The sequence below is a fragment of the Heterocephalus glaber genome, unplaced genomic scaffold (assembly GCF_053883595.1).
Source record: "Heterocephalus glaber isolate CG9 unplaced genomic scaffold, H.glaber_assembly_v1.0 deba00000943, whole genome shotgun sequence".
Classification (NCBI taxonomy): Eukaryota; Metazoa; Chordata; class Mammalia; order Rodentia; family Bathyergidae; genus Heterocephalus; species Heterocephalus glaber.
This window is the reverse complement of record NW_028258175.1, coordinates 2498537-2520677: the sequence shown is the minus strand read 5'-3', so window position 1 is coordinate 2520677 and position 22141 is coordinate 2498537. Positions and strand designations below refer to the sequence as shown.

Sequence of the window (22141 nt, the reverse complement as noted above, 5' to 3'; positions counted from 1 at the left end):
TTAACTTACAATAGGTTTATCAGGATATAAGCACATTGTAAGTCAAGGCACATCAATATTAACATAGCTAGTTCTGACTCCTTTTACTTAATATTTGCATGCTACATGTAAATACTTTTTTACACTCAACATGTCTAGCTCATTATGTTCAGAGTTTATACAGACAGCATATAGTTAGGTCATATTTTTAAAAATCCATTCTGCTAGTCTTTCACTTTTAACATAATTCTTGGTGTAGCTTAATTCTATCGATTTTTTTTGCCATTATTTTCTTTTTTTTCTGCATTTCCTCCAGTACTGGGGATTGAACACAGGACCTTTGCACTGACCTGCATCCCAGCCCTTTTATGTGTTTTATTTTTTGAGACAAGATCTCACTAAGTTGCTAAGTTGCTCAGGTGGGCTCAAACCTTGCAGTTTCCCTGCCTAGGATTATAGGCATGTACCACTACATCTGGCTTTTTATTGTTGTTGTTCTGCTTATCATTTCTCTTTTTCCTTGCCTTGCCTCCTTATGGGTTACTTGAACATTTTAAAATTCCATTTTGAGTTATCTGTGATGGCTTTGAATGTATCTCTCTGCATAGTTTTTTCAGTGGATGCTCTAAGCCCCACATTGTGTAACGAATCACAGTCCACTGCTGTTGACACTTTACTAACTTGGATGAGCCATAGGAGTCTTGGCTCCTTTTATGTCCCTTTACCCTCTCCCATTTATAATATAATTGTCTTAAGTATTTCCTTTCCAAATACTTAGAACCAGGTCAGATCTTATGATTTTTATTTCAACCATCAAATGAAACTTAGAAACTCAAGAAGAGACCTAAAATTTCTCTTTCCATTTTTCATTCTTCCTTCTTGATGTTCAAAAACGCCTCTTTTTTGCTTTAATTCAAATTAGAGAACTTCTTTTCGGACATTTTTTATGTTTGGTCCACTGGTAACAAATTCTCATAGTTTTCCCTCATCTGAGGATGTCTTGATTTCTCTGTCATCCCTGAACTATATTTTTGCTGCCCATAGAATCCTGAATTGACAGTTCCTTTCTTTCTTTCTTTTTTTTTTTTTTTTTGTACTGGGATCCAACTCAGGACCTTGTGCTTGTGAGGCAGGCCCAACAGTTCCTTTCTTTCAGTGCATGAAGAACACTGTGCCACTTTTGCAGTAGTTTCTGATGTAAAATCCACTGTCACTTGAATTGCTTTTCACTGTAGTTAACATGTTGCTCTTCTTTCACCGCTTTTAAGACTTTCTTTTTGACTTTTTTTTTTTTAAATTTGACTATGATGTGTCTTGGTATGGATTTCTCTGGATTTTACTATTTGGGGATTCATTCGACCCTTGACTCTGTAGATATATATCTTTCATAAGATTCAGGAAATTTTCAGCAAATGTTTGAGTATTTTCAGTCTCCCTCCTTTCTCCTTTCTTCCTGAGACTCCAATGTTAGGTCTGTTATTATAGTCCCCAAAGTCCTTGAGGCTCTGCTCATTTTCTCTCTGATGTTTACAATGGGTACTCTCTATTGTCCTCTTGTTCATTTCACTGCTGGCATTTGCCACTTCCAGTCTGCTGTTGAGTCCAATCATTGAGTTTTCTACTTTGGTCACTGTACTTTTCAGTTCTATAATTTCTATTAGGGTTTATTTTATGTCTTACACTTCTTTTTTTGAGACTTCATATTTTTTTCAAGGGTGTTGGTAACCACTCATCAACATATCAACATATTTTTATGATGATTGCTCTAGAACCTTTATCAGATAATTCTAACACCTCTATCATTTCAGCATTGGAAACTATTGATCATCTTTTTCATTCAAGTTGAGCTCTCTCTGGTCCTTGGAACAATAAGGAGTTATAGTATCAACTTTGACATTTTGGGCATTTTTATGGGACACTGGATTTCATTTAAACCTTCAGTTTTAGCTAGCTTCCCTAACATCATCCTGGCAAGGGAAGGTGGGGCACTGACCTGTTACCTCTGGATAGGGATGTGGGTCTAGGTTTCCCACTAGGCCACCACTGGCATTCAAGGTGGAGAACATGCCAGGCATGAAGAAGACGGCATTCTGGCTCCCCATTAGGCCTCTGCTGACACATCCTGGGGCTAGGGCAGAAGTGCCTCATTACTGCTCCCCAAGTTGCCTACTCTGACATCATGGGAGGGGGATAACCTCACTAGGTAGGGGCAAAAGTCCTAACTCTCAACTAATTCTCCTCTGACACATGCCAGCAGGGAGGGAAAAGGGCACCTTGCTGCTGCCTGGTGAAGGTTGAAGTCCACATTCCCCTTGTGGGCTCCACGGCACTCAAAGGCAGGTGAGCTGGCTACTGTCCAGTGGAGGGGGCTCCTTACACTGGCGCCACCCCAGCAAGGGGAAGATTGGGGTGCCTCCTTAAAGCCCATGAGGTCATAATTTGAGCTCCCATTCCTGGCTGCCACAGGTGGAGGCTGGAGCTACAGGGCTTTCTTCTAGGATGTACGGCTGGAGTAGAGCAGTTATTGCTAAAAGCTTTCTGTCTCAGTAGGCTGACCCTTTCCTGATCCTTCAGCTACAGAAAGCGGGCTTTGTTGGGGCTTTATTTTTTGTTTTCTTGACTATGCCTTGTGGCATTTCTAAGTTGAACTTCTTCAAATCCAAGTCTGGGATGTATAACACAAGAAGAATTCAGTAATGTGGTGTTCCTCAATCCAGCCTGCTGTCTTCTACCTTCCAGGGTCTTGTGTCTGTTTCAGGTATAACTGCCAGGGATTTTAGTTGTACTGAGCAGGAAGAGTAGGGGGACGTGTTCACTCCATCCTCCTAGAAGTAGAAGCTCTTATTGCTTTTGTTCTGGACTAATCTCACACACCAGGCTGTCCATGTTGTGAATCCAGGAGCTGTGTTTTGTTCCCTGCTATATCTCAACACCTTGAACAGTGCCTGGCTGTAGTAGTTGTTCATTAATGAGTGAATGAATGAATGCAGATACAATGAAATAAAACTAGATTAATAGATTGACGAAAACAGCACTCTATCACTGCCGCTGGAAGGCTCAGGCTGTGCCCATGAGCCTTTCTCTTTCTTCCCTCTCATCCTGCAGCCCCCAGGACTCCCATGCAGGCAGTTTTAAAACTCTGGAGTTGGAGCACCTGCTAGTGTTTGCAACATGAGTTTCTGAGCTGGTGCAGTGAGATATGTGGGTGGTTGGCCTGGTTCTCTGAGCCATGAGCAGAGTGGACACGGGAGGAGAGGGAAAGTTGGTGACAGGGGAGGGGTGGTTGTCAACCTACTCTGCCCTCTGGGAGCTATGCAGAGCCAGGGGCCGAGGAATGCTGGGGGCAGATTCGGAGATACACAGACACCTTACAATCTGCCCCACGTCAGTGGGAAGACTGTAACTGATCACGAGGGGAGGGCGCCCCAGCCACTGCAGGCCAGAGGGACACCAGCTCACTGCGAGGGACAGAGCAGGGCACAAATGCCCACTCCAGGCCGCCTTCAGAGCTCAGCAGCCCGACAGCACTGGGAGCTGAATGTCAGTCAGCTCTGAGGCCCCGCTGCTTTCTTCATGGCCCCCTTGGGCAGCCACATCCCTTCCCTTGCTCCAGTTGTAGAGGAAAGGAGGCCAGAGCCACCTGCCTCCAGAGACATGAGCAAGAGCAAGCTTCCTGCTGACCACACAGCTTCTTGCCAGCGATGCCAGCACTCCTCCCAGTGGTGGTGGGAGCCCAGGCTTCTGGGGTCACAGAAGCAGAGCTGCCCCCAAGGAATCAACTGGGCCTGCAGACAGGGCAGGGGCAGCCTGGAGTCCCCAGCAAGGGTCGAGCCAGGCGGGCTGCTCCCAGTGAGTCATGGAGAGTGAGAGTTATGGGCAGCAGCAGTGTGGCCCTGGATTCTGCAGAGATAGAACCAGGGCCAGAGAGGCACTGCCAGGACCAGAGAGAGAGCCTTCTGGGATCCGGCCCAACTTGCTGCTCTTGCTATGGGACCTGGCAAGGTCCAGAGACATCTCTGGGCCTTGTAGCTCTTATCATCTACAATTCCACGATGTCCCACTACCCTCAGTCTGCAGTGATTTTTCGGGGCAGGGTTTTTATTGCATGTCAGGGGAAGAGCACCCTGTTTTGGCTAGATGCAAAACACAAGCAGCAAGTGTTTGTCTAGGACTCGCTTTCCACTCTCACGGTATCACCAGGGCAGCTGACAGGGCCCCATCCAGGCAGGGTCAGGCGGGTGAGCAAGGGAGGAAAGTGTGGGTGAGTGCCAGGCAGTGGGGTAGTGGGGACTGGGGGATATGCAGCACACACACCCATGGAAAGGGGCAGTCAGGTCACGTGGCTGCCTGTGCCCATGGGCCTGGCTGCTTAGGCACAGGCACAGCCAGAGCAAGGGACAGCAAAGGGCTTCCCAAAGTGGCCATTCGGACCCATCAGCCCACCCAACGGTAAGATAACAATATGTACATTTTTACTTTAAGCCACTAGATTTGGGGGGTGATGCAGTAGAGAACTAGATGCTACTCGTGAGCGTCTCATGAGGTGAAAATGGACCACCCCATTTCATATCTGGGGGTACTGGGGCATGGAGGGATAAGTGGCTTGGCCACATTCACAGCTGGCAAGGGCCAGAGCCAATCCCAGAATCCCTTCTACACTCTTCTTACCACCAGGCTTCTACCGCCGGGGCCTTGGACTTCCTGGGATGTGTCCTTCTCAGAAACTGAAGCTCTGGAGCCCCAGCCCTCCTTCTCCGGCTGGGACAGAAGTTGCAGGCTGGTACCATCTCCCCTCAGAGCCAACCTCCTCTCTGGGGCCAGGGTTGTGGCAGATGGCTTCACATATTAAATAAGAGAGGAGGCGTGACATACCCCCCATGAGGCCCCAAATTCGAGGGATGAAAAATGATGCCTCTACGGCAGGGAGAATGGATTGGGCCCCGATTTACATAAGCCCATAGGAATTCAGGCTCTCATGGGGGGCAGAGGGAGCAAAGCTGCAAGGCAGGCAGCTTGGGTTCCTGGGGAAGAAGGGCCTATGGATGCCACCAGCAGGTTCTGTGGGGACTGAGCCCTAGGGGAGTGTGGGGGTGGCAGATCACATTTCTGTCACTCACAGCTGTTTGACCTGAGCTTCCTTACGCAACACGAGACCACTGTGCATGTTCAATCTCCCACTGGTAGCAGTGATGTAAGAAGGGCCAGAGGCAGGAGTGGTGGTGCACACCTGTAATCCTAGCACTTTAGGAGGCTGAGGCAGGAGGATCTGAAGTTTGAGCTCAGCCTGTGAAACTTAGCAACTTAGTGAGACTCTGTCTCAAAACAAGAAATGTAGGGGCCAGGGATTCAGCTCAGTGGTTCCACTGCCCGCCTTGCATGCGCAAGGACCTGAGTTTGATCCCCGGTACCAAAATAACAGGGGCGGGGGACTGGGGATGCAGCTCATTGTGAGGGCCCTGGGCTCAATCTCTAATACCACAAAAGGAAAAAAAAGGAGAGCTGGTGCTTATGGAGCAGTCACTCTGCTTGGGACATTGGGCTCAGCACACCTGTGAGTCGTCTCATTACCCATCATCCCAGATTCACTGAGAACACTGTATTGGAGCCAGACTGCCTGGGTTTGAACACTCCTCTGCCTGCATGTGCTGGATCAGCTCGGGCAGGCTGCTGGGGTTCTCTGTGCTCTGTGAAGTACCCACCTCACAGCTCTATAGCAATCATGACATGTCAGGGCCAGTACACAGTCAACAATCAAAAATGTGAGTTCCCTTCCTTCGTGACCTCCTCCGGGCCAGGCTGGCTGCCTTCCAAGGCCAAGGACTTGCAGGGAACCCCCCTGGGGTAGCAGTGGGATCGGAGCCTGGGCTGGCTCCTGGGCACTGTGCTCCTTGGAGGCATGGGCTGGTGATGACAGGTCAGGATCCCTCAGCCTTTAAAGGGCGGAGCTGTGTGTGGGGGAGAGGCAGAGACGAGACCCTGACTGAGAATCCGGAGGTCCAAGCGCTCTGACCTCCTCCTGCCTCCTCTCTGTCCTGACCTCCACCAGGGTGCTCACCCGCCTCCAGGATTTGCAGTCTGATCGCCTTCTTCCCTGTCTGCCCCACAGAATTCTTCCTGGGACCCCGAAGCTCTCAGTGAGCCGTCTCCATACCCCATGGCACCAGGGTGCAGAGCACGGCTTGGTCACTTGTCTCCAGCCCATGGGACAAGGCTGTCATAGCCCTGGCTGAGCTCCTAGAAGAATGGCTGTCCTGGAGGCAGTGGCCAGTGAATTGCTGAATGACTGAATGGGCCGCCAGGTGCCCAGGCACCAGGCCCGGACCCGGACAGCCTGCGCAGTGGACAACTGTGGTCACTGTGGTCTTCCCGGTGTTCAGTCTCTCGCCTGCTAACAGCCACTGTGCCACTGGGGACTTCTCCTCTCCCTGCCTGAGGGCTTGGCCCTGCCAACGCAGGCTAGACCCTGAGAGCGGGCCTGCCTCCCCCAGGTCTAAATCATGGCTTAGGGATCACAACCAGGATTTTTGCTGGAAATATTGGAAAGATACCCCATCTCTGTGGCTTTGGTCCTTTAGTAAGCTCCAAGCCCAGAACTGTTCATGATGACCACCTTTGCTACCTCGGGGAAGAGCTGCTTGAGAATGAAACTGACACAGAGGCAACGGGGAGAGAATGTCTGAGTTGCAAACGAAATCACTTGGTCAGCTGGATCCAGCTATGCCTGAAGCAGACGTGGTTGCTCACCTTCTATCCCTTCCACCCACTCCCCATTTGAGAGCTTTGACTCATTCCTGCTCCAGAGGAGGGCCTGGCTGGGCCGAGCCAACATTCCCCCAGTTGCAGTGAGGATGCAGGAGAGAGAAAAGGACCTACGCCCAACAGAGAAGCCCCTTTCCCCTCCCTTGCATTCTCTGGGCCTCCATCACCAGGCTCGGGAGAAGCTTCCTCGCCACCAAGAGGGAAGCAGGGCTGGGCCGGACTCACAGAGGAAAAGAATCAGCTCCCAGCCACCACTCCGCTCCCAGGGCCGTGAGCTAATACAGCCCCCTCGAGCCAACACTGACACAGCTGGGGTTCTGTGTTCCGATCTGGAGTGTCCTGGCTGGGCCACTGGGCTTCCAGACATACACCAAATAAGCACTCCTGCTTCACTGGAGCGCGGACCCCACCACTCCTGAAACAGCCCCCCGCTTTGCTGCCTCCCCTGTGCACACAGTGCGGACCCAACCCTCGAGGGGACCCTTCCAGCCTCCAGGGTGCCCCGCCCTTGGTGCCCCTCCAGACTCCAGTCTCGCCAGCTCCCCTCTCCCCCTTCCAGAGCAGGGTCAGCTTTGTCACACCTGCTCAGTGCCGTGTGACAGCAGCTGTAGATAACGTACAAACAATGAGTGGGCTGCTCGCCAAGAAAACTTTATTTATTATGGACAATGAAATTTGAATTTCATGTAATTTTCACATGGCACAAAATACCATCCTGCTTTGGATTTGCTTCCAAGCGTCTGAAAATGTAAAACTCACCATCTTAAGGGCAGAGGGCCAGATGAGGTCCTCGGGCCCTACTTTGCCAACCCCACTGGAGGGCCTCCAGGTGCCTGGGACTCAGGTGCCCTGCCTTCCCGGGGCTCTGAAAGTGCTCTCGCCCTGAGGGTCAGCAGCACTTACCAGAAGGACCACCCGTAGTCCCAGGAATGGGGTCGCCAGTCTTCAGGGCCGAGGCTCACGGTGACCTGGAACACCTGTGTGTACATCATGTGGGCGACCATCCCCAGGAGACCTGCAACAGACACAGGGAGTAAGGAGAGCAGGACCCACCCCCACCCCAGGCCCCGTGCCCGCCTGCCTGCTGGGAACCCTGGGAAGGGAGGTCAGTGAAGACAGGACGCAGCGGGCCAGGGGGCCAGCTTCTAAACTGGCCGAGGAGCCTGAGTTGGGGCCACAGGGCTGAGGGCAGCTTGGGAGAAATGAAAGCAGAGGAGGCACAGTCAGATCAGTGTACAGATCTGCAAAGGCCAGGCAAGTAAAACACCCTAGAGTCTGTGGATGGTGCAGGTTCTGCTGCACTGTGCAGCCCTGCCAGGGTAGCATGAAGGGAGTCAGAGGCATACATAAATGGTTGTGTGTGGCTGTGTTTCAATAAAACTTTATTTACAACAACAGGCAAGGGGCCAGATTTAGGCAACAGTCATGGCTGGCTGGTACCTGTGTTAGAAGGCCATTCACGGGGAACAACCTAGAGAGTGTTTTTCAAACTACAGGTCTTGACTCGCTAGACCAGTGGGTCATGAAATTAACATCCTAGATTTTGGATGCAGACAGTGTGTTGAGGGAGAGGGAAAGAGCGAGAGAGAGACAGAGAGAGAATGAAATGGAATAGAAATACCTGGTACTGTCGAATCTAGCAGGAGTAAACATTACTGTGTGAAATTTTCTGTTCCATGCCTGCGTGTGTGTGTGATTTTCATGGATTTTTTGGCTCAGGAGCACACTGGCTTGGAGAACTCTGATCGCCAGGGATCTGAGTGTGAAGCCTCCTTCTGCATGGCTCTGGGCAGGGGACTTCACCCCTCTGAGCCTCAGGTCCTTCCACGCACTGAGGACGAGGATGATGGCAAGTACTGGGAGTCACCGGCGACTCCGGGTAAGGCTGCTGTGAGGTCTGCGCAGAGTGGGTGCGAACTACACCTGCAACGGGGATTAACCCGAAGCAGACACGCTCCTCTGCGGGGACTGTGGCTCCACAGCCCACCTGGGTGCCACGACGTGTGGCTAGCCGGTGTGGACTCGACCTTACGAAGGAGTGATACAGTACTGCAGAGGAGGAGGAGGGTAGATGGTATGAGGAAGCAAGGAAACCGACCATGCTTGTGTGCATGTTTATACCAATGCTTGCTCAGACGCTTTCACCTTCATTATTATCTCTTGATATTTGTAGCAGCCTTCAGAAACAAGCACCATGATTAGGGCTGTGCTCTGATGCTGGGTTGCTCCCTGCACCTTGCCAAAGCAGCCGTTCACATCGTAGTCCGTGTGCATCGCTCACTGAGACTGAGGCACAGCCGCGCCTGCAGGGCCGTCGATGGCGGCCCCTGACTATGTTATTCCTCTTTCGCAGGGGAAAATATGGGAGCCAAGAGAGGCAAGAGCGTAAGGTCACAGGGGTGTGGCAGGCCCAGCCCCACAGATTCTCAAATCCAGGTTCTCCCCAAGCTGCCCAGCAACCATCTCTCCCTTCCCTTGCTGCCTACCGCCTTCTCCCGCCCCTGAGGCAGAGACAGGAGAAAAAATGGAGAGGAGGAGCGGAAGTAAGAGCGACACAAAGAGGGAGTGAGGCCAAGTCCAGGTCTCAGCCCAGGGACGACACCCTGTGCTTCAGCGGTGGGGAGAGGTCTGGTCACCCTGAACCAAAGGAAATGGGACTGGGCGAAGCCCTGTGCACACCTTTGCCAACTTCTGCAGGGCAAATACTCCTCCATGGCTAGACCGGGCTCCCAAAGCACAGCCCGAAAGCAGAGGGGAGAAGTGGAGCCAGCGCCCCTGCAGGCCTCTGCACCCCCTTCCCGTCCTGTGAGCCCAACTTGAGGACGGGACTCCAGGGTAGCCTGGTGGCCCTGGCTGGGGTCAGCCTTCCAAGGACGCCTGTCACTGCTCTCTGACCACACAGGAAGGCGGCTCTTCAGGGCTGGGGAAGTTCTTGGGCCAGGAAATCATCCAGGGAGGGCAAATGACAGTGACAGGTGCTGGGGTCCTCCAGGAACCTCTCAAGTACTCACCCTAATCCTCACCTGCATATAATATTATAAAGCGTCAAGTATGTTGCCAGTGCATGGTGAAACTTACGCTCCAACATTGTTTTATATTTCCCCTATCACTAGCGAGCTTGGGCATTTTCCACACTTTTATTGACCATTTTTATTTTGTCTTCTATGAATGTGCCTGTCTGTATCTTTTGTCAATTTTCTTTGTGCATATTTTTTTTTTTTTGGTAGCAGGGATCAAACTTGGGACCTTGAGCTTGCAAGGCAGGCGGCGGAACCACTGAGCTAAATCCCCAGGACCATCTTTGTGCATATTTTTAAAAATCTATTTCTTGGGGATGGGGATTTAGCTCAGTGGCACCGTGCCTGCCTCGCAAGTGCAAGGTCCTGAGTTCGATCCCCGGTACAAAAAAAAAATTCTATTTCTTTTATCAGTTGATAGGGATTCTGGATACTAACCCTATCTGTGACATAGATGGCAAACAGTTTACTGTTTGTCTTTTCCCTTGTGTACCAGTTTTTAAATTAATAAACCTTACATTTTTAGTTTTATGTTTCGGGAAACATTGCATGGAAAGTGAAGTCCCCTAACCGCTCACCCCACACCCACAGTGGCCCTGTCATTCACACCTGGCATTCCTACAGCATGTTTGTTACAGTGGAGGGGCTGGTTCTCATATGCCCAGAGCTCACAGTAAGGCTCGTTCTTTTCGCTGCACGTTCTATGGGTTTTGACAAATGTTTGGTAGCATGGTCACCATTACCATGTACTCTAGAATGGAATATTTTGCGCTGAAAATCCCCTATTCATCATTCTCTCCCCACTCCTCCCAAGCGCCTGGCAACCACTGATCATTTTACTGTCTCCATGGCTGAGCCTTTCCCTGAATGTCACATAGCTGGAACCATACTGTACATGGCCCTTTCAGAATGGCTTTTTTGCAGAGAGCAATATGCATTTAAGGGTCTTTCCAGTCTTTTCATGGCTAGATATCTGATTTCTATCACTGGATAATATTCTATGGTCTGGATTTTCCATAATTGTGTATGTTTTTTTAATCCTTCACCAACCAAAGGACATCTTGGTTACTTCCAAGTTTTGGCAATTAAGACTAATGTTGCTTTTGTTATGTTTTTATGTTATATAGACAAATTTATCAATTTTTCTTTTTTAGTTTTTGGTTCCTATGTCTCCTTTAAGAAAACCAACATCACTAACACATTCTCCCGTACTTCTCCTAACATACCTACAGATATTTGTCTTGATCCATCTGGAATTTATTGTGATGAATGGTGTGACATAGGAGCTAACTTAGTCTTTTCAATGATTAGGTAATTGTTTTGAACCCTTTACAGTCCGTTCTTTTACACGAGAGAGAGAGAGAGAGAGAGAGAGAGAGAGAGAGAGGCCTGCTAAGGCAGGCTGGGCTCGAACTTGTGACCTTTCCCTCAGCCTGTCAGAGTGATGGGTTACAGGCATTACCACCACACCCAGCTGCCCCATTGACTTTAAATGACTCCTTGTACAGGTTGAGAGCATCGCTAATCAAAAAACCCAAAATGGGGCCAAGGATTCAGCTCAGTGGTTACACCGCCTGTTTTGAAAGCGCAAGGACCCAAGTTCTATCCCCGGTACCAAAACAAAACAACCCAAAATGCTCCACAATCTGAAACTCCATGAGCACTGACACGATGTCACAAATGGAAAATTCCACATCTGACCTCAGTTGGTGAGTTGCGATCTATACGCAGGTGCACTAAAAATGTATAAAGACACCTTTGGGCTATGTGTAAAAGGTGCAAACGATACCAAAATGAATTTCACCTTTAGCCTTGGGTCCCATATATTCCCAAATCTGAAAAAATCCCAAATCCAAAACATTTCTGGCCCCGAGCATTTCAGATAAAAGACACTCCCGCTGCCCCGCAGCCCAGCCCCCACGTACTGGCTGTGTGGAGCTGTTACCCGGTCTCCTAACTCCTCTGGTCTGCCCCGCTGACCTCTCCCCGCGCTCTGAGTCAGGGCCACACCGTTCCATCATTGTGCTCTGCGCTTTGCGCACAGCCTGCGGCCTGGAGGTCAGGGCTGTCCTGTTCTCACGTCCCAGCAGGGCAGCACCGCCTCCTCAGCCTCTGCCAGGCCCTCTCCTGACCGTGCATCTTGCTCCCCAGCCCCCGTCTCTGGTAGTTCCGCCTGTCTTCCTCACTACCCCGTCCTGATGTTCTCCAGGGTGGCTGACCTCTCCGTGCCTGGGGTTCCTCGTCCATGCAACGGTACAGGGGCCAGGGAACTCAGAGGCCCCTCTGCCCTGGAAGACGAGACCCATTCCTGAGGACGAGCCTGCCTTGTGCTGGGACAGGGGAGGGAAACAGCACATCTTAAATCAAAACCTCCCGCTGCACCCAGAAGCCACACCCAAAGCTGGCAGAGTAATTAATTTTCCAAAGTCTTCCTTTAGAAAAGCATCGATTCCTCAGCTGAATTCCATTTACCCCCAAATAGGGAAGGCCAGGCTTTAAGAAAACTCAATAAATGAAGACTACAATTCACTCACAGATACCCTGGTGAGACTCTGATGGAATTTTAAGGGTTCTGCCCCAGACCTCAGACCCTCGGTCGTGTTTTCAGAAGCGCTCATTGTGTAGCAAGGTCCCGGAGCATCTGTCCCTCAGCAGAAGGGGCGTTTCCAGCTCATCAGAGTTAGCAGATGACTTTCCGCTGAGTTACTGGCCTCCTCAATCAGCGGCAACTCAATGAGTGAGACTTTCCTGGGCCTGCTGCTGACTCCTGCTGTGGCCTCACCCAGGCCACTCACAGCAGGGATCTCTCCACTGGGGTTTTCCGGAATCTCCCAGCTCCAGGACTGAGGCTCTGGGTGGGGTGGTTGTGGCTCCTCCCGGCCTCCAGAGGACCTTGCAGAATCCTAGGGACCGAGGGCCCAGTGCTGGGCCATCAAGGTGACGCCCTGAGCCCTGAGAAGTGGGGACATTGCTCTGGCCCTCGGAGGTCAGACTGATGGAGCCATTTGGTGTTCAAGGGCAGGGGCTGGCTGGGATCCCAACCAAGAGACGATGTGGAGAGCAGAGGTGAGCCCAGGGGAGGCAGGAGTGAAGTCAGTGTGAGAGAGGGATCCAGCTGCCGGGCCTGCTGACTCCCAGCTGTGTGATCTAGAGTAGAGTGTCTTCATGTACCTCAGTTTCCTCACCTATAATGGGGGGTAATAATAGCACCTACCTCATAGATTTGTACAAAGATTAAGTGCCTTACATTTGTACAGCACTTAGAATAGCACTTGGCACACAGTAAGCCTGTGTAAGCATTGAATGCATGGACGGATGGATGAGTGGATGAACACAAGCCTGAGCTCACATAGCGGCCTACTAGTCTGCACACTAGTCCAGACACCAGGCCTGCTTTGCTTTTTACTAGGCCCCAACCCCTAGCCCAGTGCCTGACACACAGTGGGCATTTGGCATGTGTTGTTGAAGGAATAAATGACCACTGACTATGAGACACTTGAGAGTGCTCGGCTGGCCGGTGTAATGCTGTCCTGTCTAAGATGCAGGAACGCATTAGGATAGGACCAGACTCCAAAAGGACAGAGGACACATCTTCTCCATTTAGTCATGATTTATCACTCATTAATTGAGTCAGTCAACAAATATTTATGGAAGGCTTTCCAAGTGCCAGAAACATTCCCGGGTGGGCTGGGGTGGGGGAGGCTGGACGAGGTGGACAGATGCCTGCCTCCAGGGGCCTCTGCTTCGAGCAAAGAGACATTGGCAGTCAGCACATTAAGGAATGTGAAAACATCAGGGAGGGAAAGGCGTCAGGAGGAAAAGGAAACAGGCCAAGTGCTGGGGCCTCTCAGGAGCCTGCTGGGAGGCAGGGAAGCCTGGGGACCAGGGAGTGGCAGGGAAGGAGCTGGACAGGCAGGACCATGCTTTGCTCTTTGAGGGCTGCCGGAAATGGAGGCCAGGTGCTGGCATGTGTTAGGCAGGTGCTCCATCAGGGCGCCACGGCCCCACCCCTAATTCATGGCTTTTAGGACAAATGTCCGGATAACTGTGGAGACAGATTCAGGGCAGGGCCAGGAGACTGAGAAGGGGCCCACAGGGGAGGCTGGAGGGCGGCGTCTTCAGGGCCAGGCCGGCTGTGCTGCCTGGGCTGCAGTTGGCGGCCGGTGGGAGGCTGAGAGGCGTGATTAAGTGTGTCCCCGGAGCCCTGTGTGGGAAACTCCATCCAAATCCACATGCAGTGGTGTCTGCAGGTGGGGTCTTCGGGAGGCCATCAGGGTTAGGTAAGTCAGGGGTGGGCTGGAGACACGGAGCTGGCTCACTACACGAAGCCTCTGCCACGCAGCAAGAAGACCCCGGATGCCAGGCCGGGCCCAGCCGCCAGGCCAGGAGCCAGATAAACTCCCACTCTTTCTAAATCACCCAGTCTTGGGTATCCCCTTACAGCAACAGGAGAAGGACTAAGACCTAAGTCACAGGACTTGCAGACGGGCTGGCCATGGGTGTGAGGGCATCTTAGAATCCGGACGGCCTCGAGGGTTTAGGTTTGAGCAACTACACAGATGATGGTGCTGTTCACAAAGATGAAGAAGCAAAGAAGGAAGAAGCTTGGAGGGGAGCAGGATCCTCCAGGACCGTCCTAGCTGGAAATGCCTATTTTCTCTCCAAGCAGAGGCCTGGAGTAAGCAGCTGAGGGCCCACCTGAGGCTCTGGGCACGGTCTGCACTGGTGATTTCAATGTGAGTCACTGGCTGAGGGGAGATGCAGGACTGTGTGCCGAGGCCACCCAGAGGCAGACTTCGGAGAGAGAGGGTTTCAGGGTGGAGTCCCACGATGAGCTTACTTCTGGTGCATACACAGACGGACATTCGGAGGCAGGAGGCCGAGGAGGTGGGAAGACAAACAGACCAGGTGGCCAGGCCCAGGGGGTGCACATGGCTCAAGGACAGAGTGACCTGTTAGGTCCAAGGTGGGCCTGGAAGTGGCTTTTGGGTCTGCCAACATGGAGGTCACCAGGGACCTCGACAGGTTCCATCTCAGGGCAGCCAGGACAGAGGTGCATCTGGAATAGGCTGGGAACGGGACAAAGGGGAGAGATTCGAAGCCCATCACTGCCTGGGGCACCAGAATAAGGGGGTGATCATGGGAGTGGGCATGGGGCTCTGGAATGGGTTTTTTTTGTTTGGCATTTTTTGGTACCGGGGATTGAACTCGAGTCCTTGCGCTTGCGTAGCAGGCGGTGAAACCACTGAGCTAAATCCCTGGCCCTGGAATGGGTTTTGCAGGTGGCAGACACAACATGTTTCCATGCCTACCCAGATGATCGGGGAAGGAGGGGAAGGCTCAGGGCAGCAAGGGGGCATCCAAAAAAGCAAGGTCCAGAGGAGAGGAGGAGGTTACAGAACACAGGGTCGGCTAGGCTGGGGCCTGGGCACCTCACCCGGGAACAGGGGGGCAGAGTGTGCTGGGGGGAGTTGGGTTCTCAGCCACTTCCCTTCTCTCCTCTCCACCACAAGGGCAAAGCAAAGTTGCCAGGTGAGTCTGCGCCAAGGTCACAGCTGCAAGCGAGGTGGGCAGATGGGGGCACGGGAGGCTTGGGGAGTGAGGAGGAGTGAGGGTTCTTTTCATTTCAGAGTGGAAAAGCACAGCCCGACTGTGGAAGGATGCACAGCCTGCCAGGCAGCGGCACGGGCCCTAGGAGACCTGCACTCGTGAATTCCAAATGAGGCTGGTGGCGGACGCTGTGGGGCTCAGGTGGACAGAGGGGTTGGCCTGGTGACACAGGGCTGGGCCCAAGGGTACATGGATATCTCCTGCCCTGGGAGGGGCAGGCTCCAGGTAGGGCTCCAGGTCTGGTGGGCCAGCGTCCTGGTGGCCCTCTGAGGGCACCCTCTCCAGCTGACATGGAGCGACGACAGTGACCTGGATTCCAGGACTTGGCTTGCAGCTGGTTCAGGTCTCTTTTGCAGGCTTTGAAGGCCTTATGTGAATTCCATGCTCCATTTAATGCAGCTTTCAGGGAGGTAGTGGATTAATTAATTTATAATAGGGTTTATTATTAAAGATGCTAAGTTATTACCGAGAACGCTCAGGGCACATTTGTGTCTACATAAATATTCTTGTGCAGGCTGGACTCTAGTGTGGACTTGCAGCATTCCAAGCGTGTCATGTCAGGGGCCTGCAACTCCAGGTGCTGGCGGGACATGGAGGGGCTTGGACCAGACCCACGAGGGGCGGGTGGTGGCACAGGGAGAAGGCCTGCTGGACACCACTGAGCACACACCAGACGCTAGGTGTTTCTTCTTTCTTCCTTTCTCCTTCCTTCCTTCCTCCCTGAAGTAGGGATTAACCCCAGGGACTTTGCACTGAGCTACATCCCCAACCCATTTTTTATTTTGGACCTGGGCTCAACCTTGCAGTCTTCCTACCTCAGCTTCCCAGAGTGCTAGGATTTCAGGCCTGCACTAACCAGGCCTGCCTCTTTCTTCTTCCTCTTCTTTTATAAAAGGAAATGAACTTTATTCATTGGTGGCCTCAAGTGCAATAGCAGGCAGGGTATCATGAGATCACAGAGCAGAGAGGCCCCAGACCAAATTAAAACTCCTAAGCCACAGCTTTATTGAACCGAGTGCCCAGCACTGTGAGGAGCACGGAGGGGTAGACGAGCGTTCTGAGGGCGAGTGGCAGTGGCTGTCCACTCCCCACCTTAGCACCGCCCTCCCCTCTGAGCGGCACAGCCCCAGCCAGAGTCAGCACAGGGCCCACGGTGCCCACACGCGTTTCTTGGAAGAGGACACACGCAGCTGGACGCCGATGCAGCTGTGGACTAGGAAGACGTGTGATCCGTACTGTAGCACGGCACACGCTCGTTCCGCTTGTCTACACCCAGGCTAACGGCTTGGTCTTCGGAAGTTGGGCAGGTCTCACAAGTGACAAGGGGATCTACTTGGTGTGTCCATCTGCGTTTGTTTCTCCTGTCTGTAGCATGGTCCAGTCCAGTCCATTCTTTCCCTCCCCTTCCCGTCCTTCTCCACCTGTGCCCTGGGCCGGGGTCAGGGCTGCCTATTGCCGTCTAGCCCAAGGACCGGCTCCCTGGACAGAGGGTCAGCATGCTGGGCCCCTGCCCCAGCTCAGCCCACTCCTTCCCTGGTGAGCCAGCGTGGGACAGGCACCTGCGGGAAAATCAGTTAATTTTAACACATCCGTGTCTACCCTTTGACTACTGTTTCCTCCTTTGGTCTGTGCCTTTTTCCACAAGTGAGTCAGCAGTGCTCCCCGGAGGGACACCGCAGGCTTTTCTTCTAGGTTGGGGATGTGGCAGGGGGCAAGTGGCCTGGCCTCCCACAGGTCCCAGCAGGAGGGAGGCACAGCCACAAAGGCGGCTGGACCATAAGTCAGGGCAGCCAAGAGGGGAGGGCCGGGGGCCTGCAGGTGGGCGGTCCCAAGAGGCTTCCTGTAGTCCCAGCTACTCCAGAGGCTGAGGCAGGAGGATTGCTTGAGCTCAGGCATGAAAGCCCAGCTTGGGCAACACAGTGAGATGGGTCTCGAAAGATGGGAAGACTGTGGAGGCGGCGTCCCAGCTGAGCGCTGGAGGGAGGAGGAAGCGTGGCGGCCATGTGGGCTCCTGCAAAGCCACAGGCCGTGCACTGAGGTTGGCTTTAGATGCTGCTGCTGGGGATCGGGTGCCACCCAGGCCGTCTGGGCTTCATCCCGGGGACAATGGGCGGAGCCGATCACTGTATAACCTGCTTCTCTTTCCTTTTGTTTTTGTGGTTGTTTTCCTTGTGCTGCTGGGCATGAACCAGGGCCTCCTGTGGGCTGAGCCCCTGCTCTGCCACTGAGCTTCACCGGGCCCAGACATGCTTTTGGAAGGCGCCTCTGACGGCTGTGTGGAGGACGGCTGCAGAGAGGGAAGCTGGGGTAGATGTCTGGCGCTGCTGAGACACGCGAGTCCCAGCGAATCCTCAGGGCCTGGAGGGGGGCCGAGGACGGGGGGCACAGGGGGCAACCAAGAGAGGCTGCTGCATCTGACCCAGTCACTGTTGGCCCCAGAACAGCCTCCACAGAAGGGAGCATCAGGATCGCACAGGCGGGCACTTCCTGACAGGGCTGGGGAGCTGAGGATAAATCCCTCATCTGCACACATCTCAAACACCCAGCTGCCGGTCACGGCAGACATGAGCTGAGAGCTGACTCTGCTGGTGCCCTGCGGCGGGGGGCTGCCAGCCGCCTGTGCGGGAAGCCATCCCCCAGCGGCGGAGGAGCCTGAGCTATGTTTAAAACCGCCCAGACCTATTTTTAAAGAAGGAGCTATTTTTAGCAACTCTCCCGAGAACCGCAGCCTCCCGGTAGCATATTTCAGAGTTTTAAAGTTCCTCCTTACACGTAGCCTAAATCTTTCCAGCTCCAATTTGAGCTAATTTCTTGCTCTGCCCTCTGAGGACAGCAGTGAGCGGCTGGCGCCTTCTGGAGAGGAGACTTTGGGGAGCACAGCAATTACCGAGGCGCCCTCAGCCCTGCTCCTCGCGGTGATGGCTGCGATTTCTTTGCCCTTTCTCCACAGGTCTCATTTCTCACCGCTTGAGTCATTAGCATCTCTCCTCTGTGGATCCTGCCTTTTAAAGTCAAGTGGCCCCACTCGGAGGTGGCATTTATGGGGCACCTCCTAGTCGTAAGGAATAGGCTTCCCAACTCCCACAGCCCCGTCTGGCCAGCCACCCCCATCCAGGCCCAAGGCAACGAGAGGCTCCTGACCTGCGGCTGGGGGTCCAGGACGGGTCCAACCAAGGCCCCAGGGCCTGGGCTTAGCGGGTCTCGGGTGGGTGGCTGAGGCAAAGGGTGGCGGGTGATTTTAGATCCCAGTGGATATGTTCCACACCCTCAGCATTCTCCGTTGCCTTGGTGCCCTCCTCAAAGCATCCATGACCTCAGGACCCCGATGTAGGAGTAAACAAGAGGCAAGTCCTGGCTTTGGGGATTTCAAAAGCCTACTGGCAAGTGTGCAGAGAAAGAGGCTTGGAAGAACACATGACCAAGCAGCGCCAACCTCCTTTCCCCTCTACCCTGACACCGAGTAAAGTTGCCTCCCTGGAGGGAGGAGAGGCGGAGGCCAGGTCCCCGGAAGGAGCTGGACTGCGCAGCCACAAGAGGGCCCCAAGGTCCCAGCCTGCACTGCAAGCCCCTTCCACGACACGCAGGGCCACAAGGGAGTGAAGCGGGGCCCACAGCGCTGAGGCCCCGGGGCACACTCACCCTCCTCCTCCTGCCTCCTCCACATTTCTACCCCAGAGCCCTGGCCTTTGGTTGCCTCTGGGCGGAGTACCCTCTGCCCACAGCCCACCTTCTTGGGAGCTGGCAGACCTACTGAAGGGCAGAGAGCTGGGAAGCACATGGCTCCTTGCTTGAGCCCCATCCTTCTGAGAGCGAAAGAGGCAGCACCCACTCGCCTGGCACAGCAGGCAGGCAGGCGAGGGCCGATCAGGGCGGGGGAGGGGCACCTCCAGACAGAACAGACACGCCTCTGCCTCTCGGGAGCAGGCAGCCGGAGCCGCCAGGTTACAGGAGGGGCAGTGGGAGGCGGCGGCCCCGGAGCCACATCTGGGCTCCTGGCTTGGGGGCTGGGAAAGCTCCCCTAGCGGGTATTTCAGCCTGAAAGATGAGAGCAACCAGGTCAGAGCTGCCCCGAGCAGGGGTGCGGCAGGTGAGGCAGATAACGCTCAGCCTAGGCACTGCGGGATACTTGGTAGACACCAGGAATAGTCCCACACTTGTGAGCATGGACACACAGTGCGTGTGCACGCACGCGCGCGCGCGCACACACACACACACACACACACACACACACGAGGCATAAAGACTGCAAGTGTCTGAAAATATGGCCAAGTGTCCCGGGTGGGAGGTCAGGGAACAGAATGGCCCCTGGCAGAGCCACCTGCAGGGGCACTTCAGTGATGATGGCTGTGGAGTTGTCTTCCCTTTTCCTGATACTGACTTCATTTCCAGTAGTGATCGGAAGTTTCCTTTCTGAGTGAATTTCAATTAATAAAGTGAGTAATCTGGAGGAAAATACTAAGTCAATGGCACCCATGGCCGCAGGCTTGTGACAGTTGAGGAGGGAGGAAGCACAGGGCTGAGAGGAGGCTGGGTGGGGAGGGGCATGGGGCTCCCCAGGGGCCGGGCAGTGCAGGTGGCAGTGGCACACGGGTGGCCGTGGGCTTTGGAAGCACTGTGGGCATTCGCGACAGGCCAGGCAGGGCCCTCTCCTCTTCCTGGGGGCGCAGGACTCCCAGGACGCTGAGCATATCCCTATTCCCCAGGACTTTTTCTTTGTCACTCCCTTTTGTCCCATTTCCCTTTGTCCTGTCTTTGTCTCTCACTCTTGTTTCTGTTCAGCCTCTCTCTTTACTTTCTCGTTTTCTTGTTTTTTTGCTTGTTTGTAAGTACTGGGATTGAACCCAGGACCTTTGCACTGAGCATTTCCAGCCCCCTCCCACCCGGCTTTTGAGTCAGGGCCTTACTAAGTCTGCAAGTTTCCCAGGATGGCCTCGAACTTGCAGTCCTCCTGCCTCAGTTCCCAAGTGCTGGGATTTCTTGTGCTTGGATTAGATGTACTAGGTCTTTCTCTTTGATTCTCCCTCTGTCTGCCATCTTCCTTCTCTGCCCTACTGCATGTCTCCTTCCTTCCCTCCCCCAGGGCGCCCAGTTATAGCTCCCCAAGCTCCAAGCAGGAATATCACCATGATCACGGGACCTGGTGCTGGGTTCCCTTTCTCCCATTTCCCCCTCGGACCCCTGACCTGCTGGTAGGAACCTGTGCCAGATTTGAGACAGAAGCTTCCGGCCCCCGGGCAGCAGCCTTTGGAGCCCTCCAGTTCCTTCCTCCACCCTCTCAGCCACTGGCTGAGGCACGAACCCTGCTCCTCTGGCATGTGGCTGGTTGGACTCTAAGTGTGCCAAGCTCCTGCAGTGCCCACAGTGATGCCACCCTGTTAGTTTCTCGGCCCAGGAAGCTGCCAGCATGGGAAAAAATGAGGGATGGGCGGGCAACTTGCTGCAGGACCTCTGGAGAACCAGAAACAACAGCATCTGCTTCCTCGGGCACTTCAGGGTTAGAAAGCACTCAACCATCCCCTCCTGTGCAGCCCTGCCTTAGCCCAGGAAGCCTAGGTTTGGTGGCGCTATATTTCCAAGCCAGAGAGCAAGCTCAGAGGGGTAAAGCAACCCACCCAGGGTAACACAACATGAAAGAAGAGGTGTTCTTGACTCTGGGTTTGTCCAACTCGACATCCAGATGTGCTGCCATTCCATCACAGCCTCTTCTATTCGTTCAGTGAGTCCGTCAGTCAACGAGCATTTATGAGGCACTTACTCTATGCCAGGCTGTCTTTGCGGTCTAGGAAATAAAGGAACATGTAACACAGATGAGGCCCCTGCCCTTATGGAGCTGATATTCTTGTGAAGGGAGGCAGAAAATAGACACAGGAACGAATTTAAAATTCAGTTTCGTAAATATTATGGAGGAAGGGGGTGTGGGAGGGAAGGATTGGGTTGGTGGATTAAGAAAGGGAGATGGACTACCTGGGAGGCAGCGGCAGCTGGGTTTCAGGTAAGATCTGGACACTGTGAAGGTCTCGGTGCTGAGAGGCCTGGACGGGACAAGAAGGGCCCACTGTGGGCCCCACTTTCCACCGGAGCCACCAGGAGTTGAGGAGCAGAGGATGCGGGTGCGGCAGCCACAGCCCACCAGCTCCCAGCTCCTCCCAGGGTCTGGCCTTGTCCTGGCTTCGAGGGGCTCCACACAGACGGCTGCAGGGTCTCTGGGCCCCTCTGGTCTGTGACAGGGTCCGAGAAGTGTGGCCCTCGAGACTGAGATGCCTACAGGGAGGTGGGTGCAGAGGCCTGGACCCTCTGCCATGCTCCACCCAGGAGTGAGGCCCTGGGCACCCGGGGCTCTGTGCCCCTGGCATCCCTGGCCCGGAGGCCTGCTCTTCCCATCTGTCACGTGCTTGCAGGCCTCTTCCTCTCCCGACCAGGCCTGGGATGGAGGCCCTCTGGCTGCCAGGAAGTGAGGCCACTGGCTGTGCAGTAACGGGGACATTCTCAGACCCCCAGGCCCAAGGGCCCTGGGTCGTCACATGGGCAGTGAGAGAGGGGGAAGGACCAGGGGACAGCAGCCCCTCTCTGTCCTCAGGCAGATTCTGGCTGCCACCTTACCAGAGACAAATGGCAGGCAACGAAAGCTCACTCACTGTCTCAAAATGGCCACCAGGGAGTTTCCACTCCTGGGAGAAGCACATGGAAATCCTGCCCCTGAGGAGAATTCTCCCTGGGCAGAGTGCCTCCATGACAGGCAGTGTCCTCCAAGGGCCCTCAGGCTCCCTGCATCTGAA

At 53.8% G+C, this 22141-nt stretch overlaps 1 protein-coding gene across 8 annotated transcripts in view; it reads right to left on the bottom strand.

Moving 5' to 3' along the window:
* The window catches only part of Gsg1l (GSG1 like), a 196427-nt gene that overhangs the window by 30997 nt on the left and 143289 nt on the right, over positions 1 to 22141 (bottom strand). For all 8 annotated transcript variants that reach the window (XM_087209079.1, XM_087209078.1, XM_087209076.1 and 5 more), the window contains one exon: positions 7642 to 7753. In XM_087209079.1, coding sequence (XP_087065205.1) covers positions 7642 to 7753 — 112 coding nt within the window. The remainder of the gene's footprint in view (positions 1 to 7641; positions 7754 to 22141) is intronic.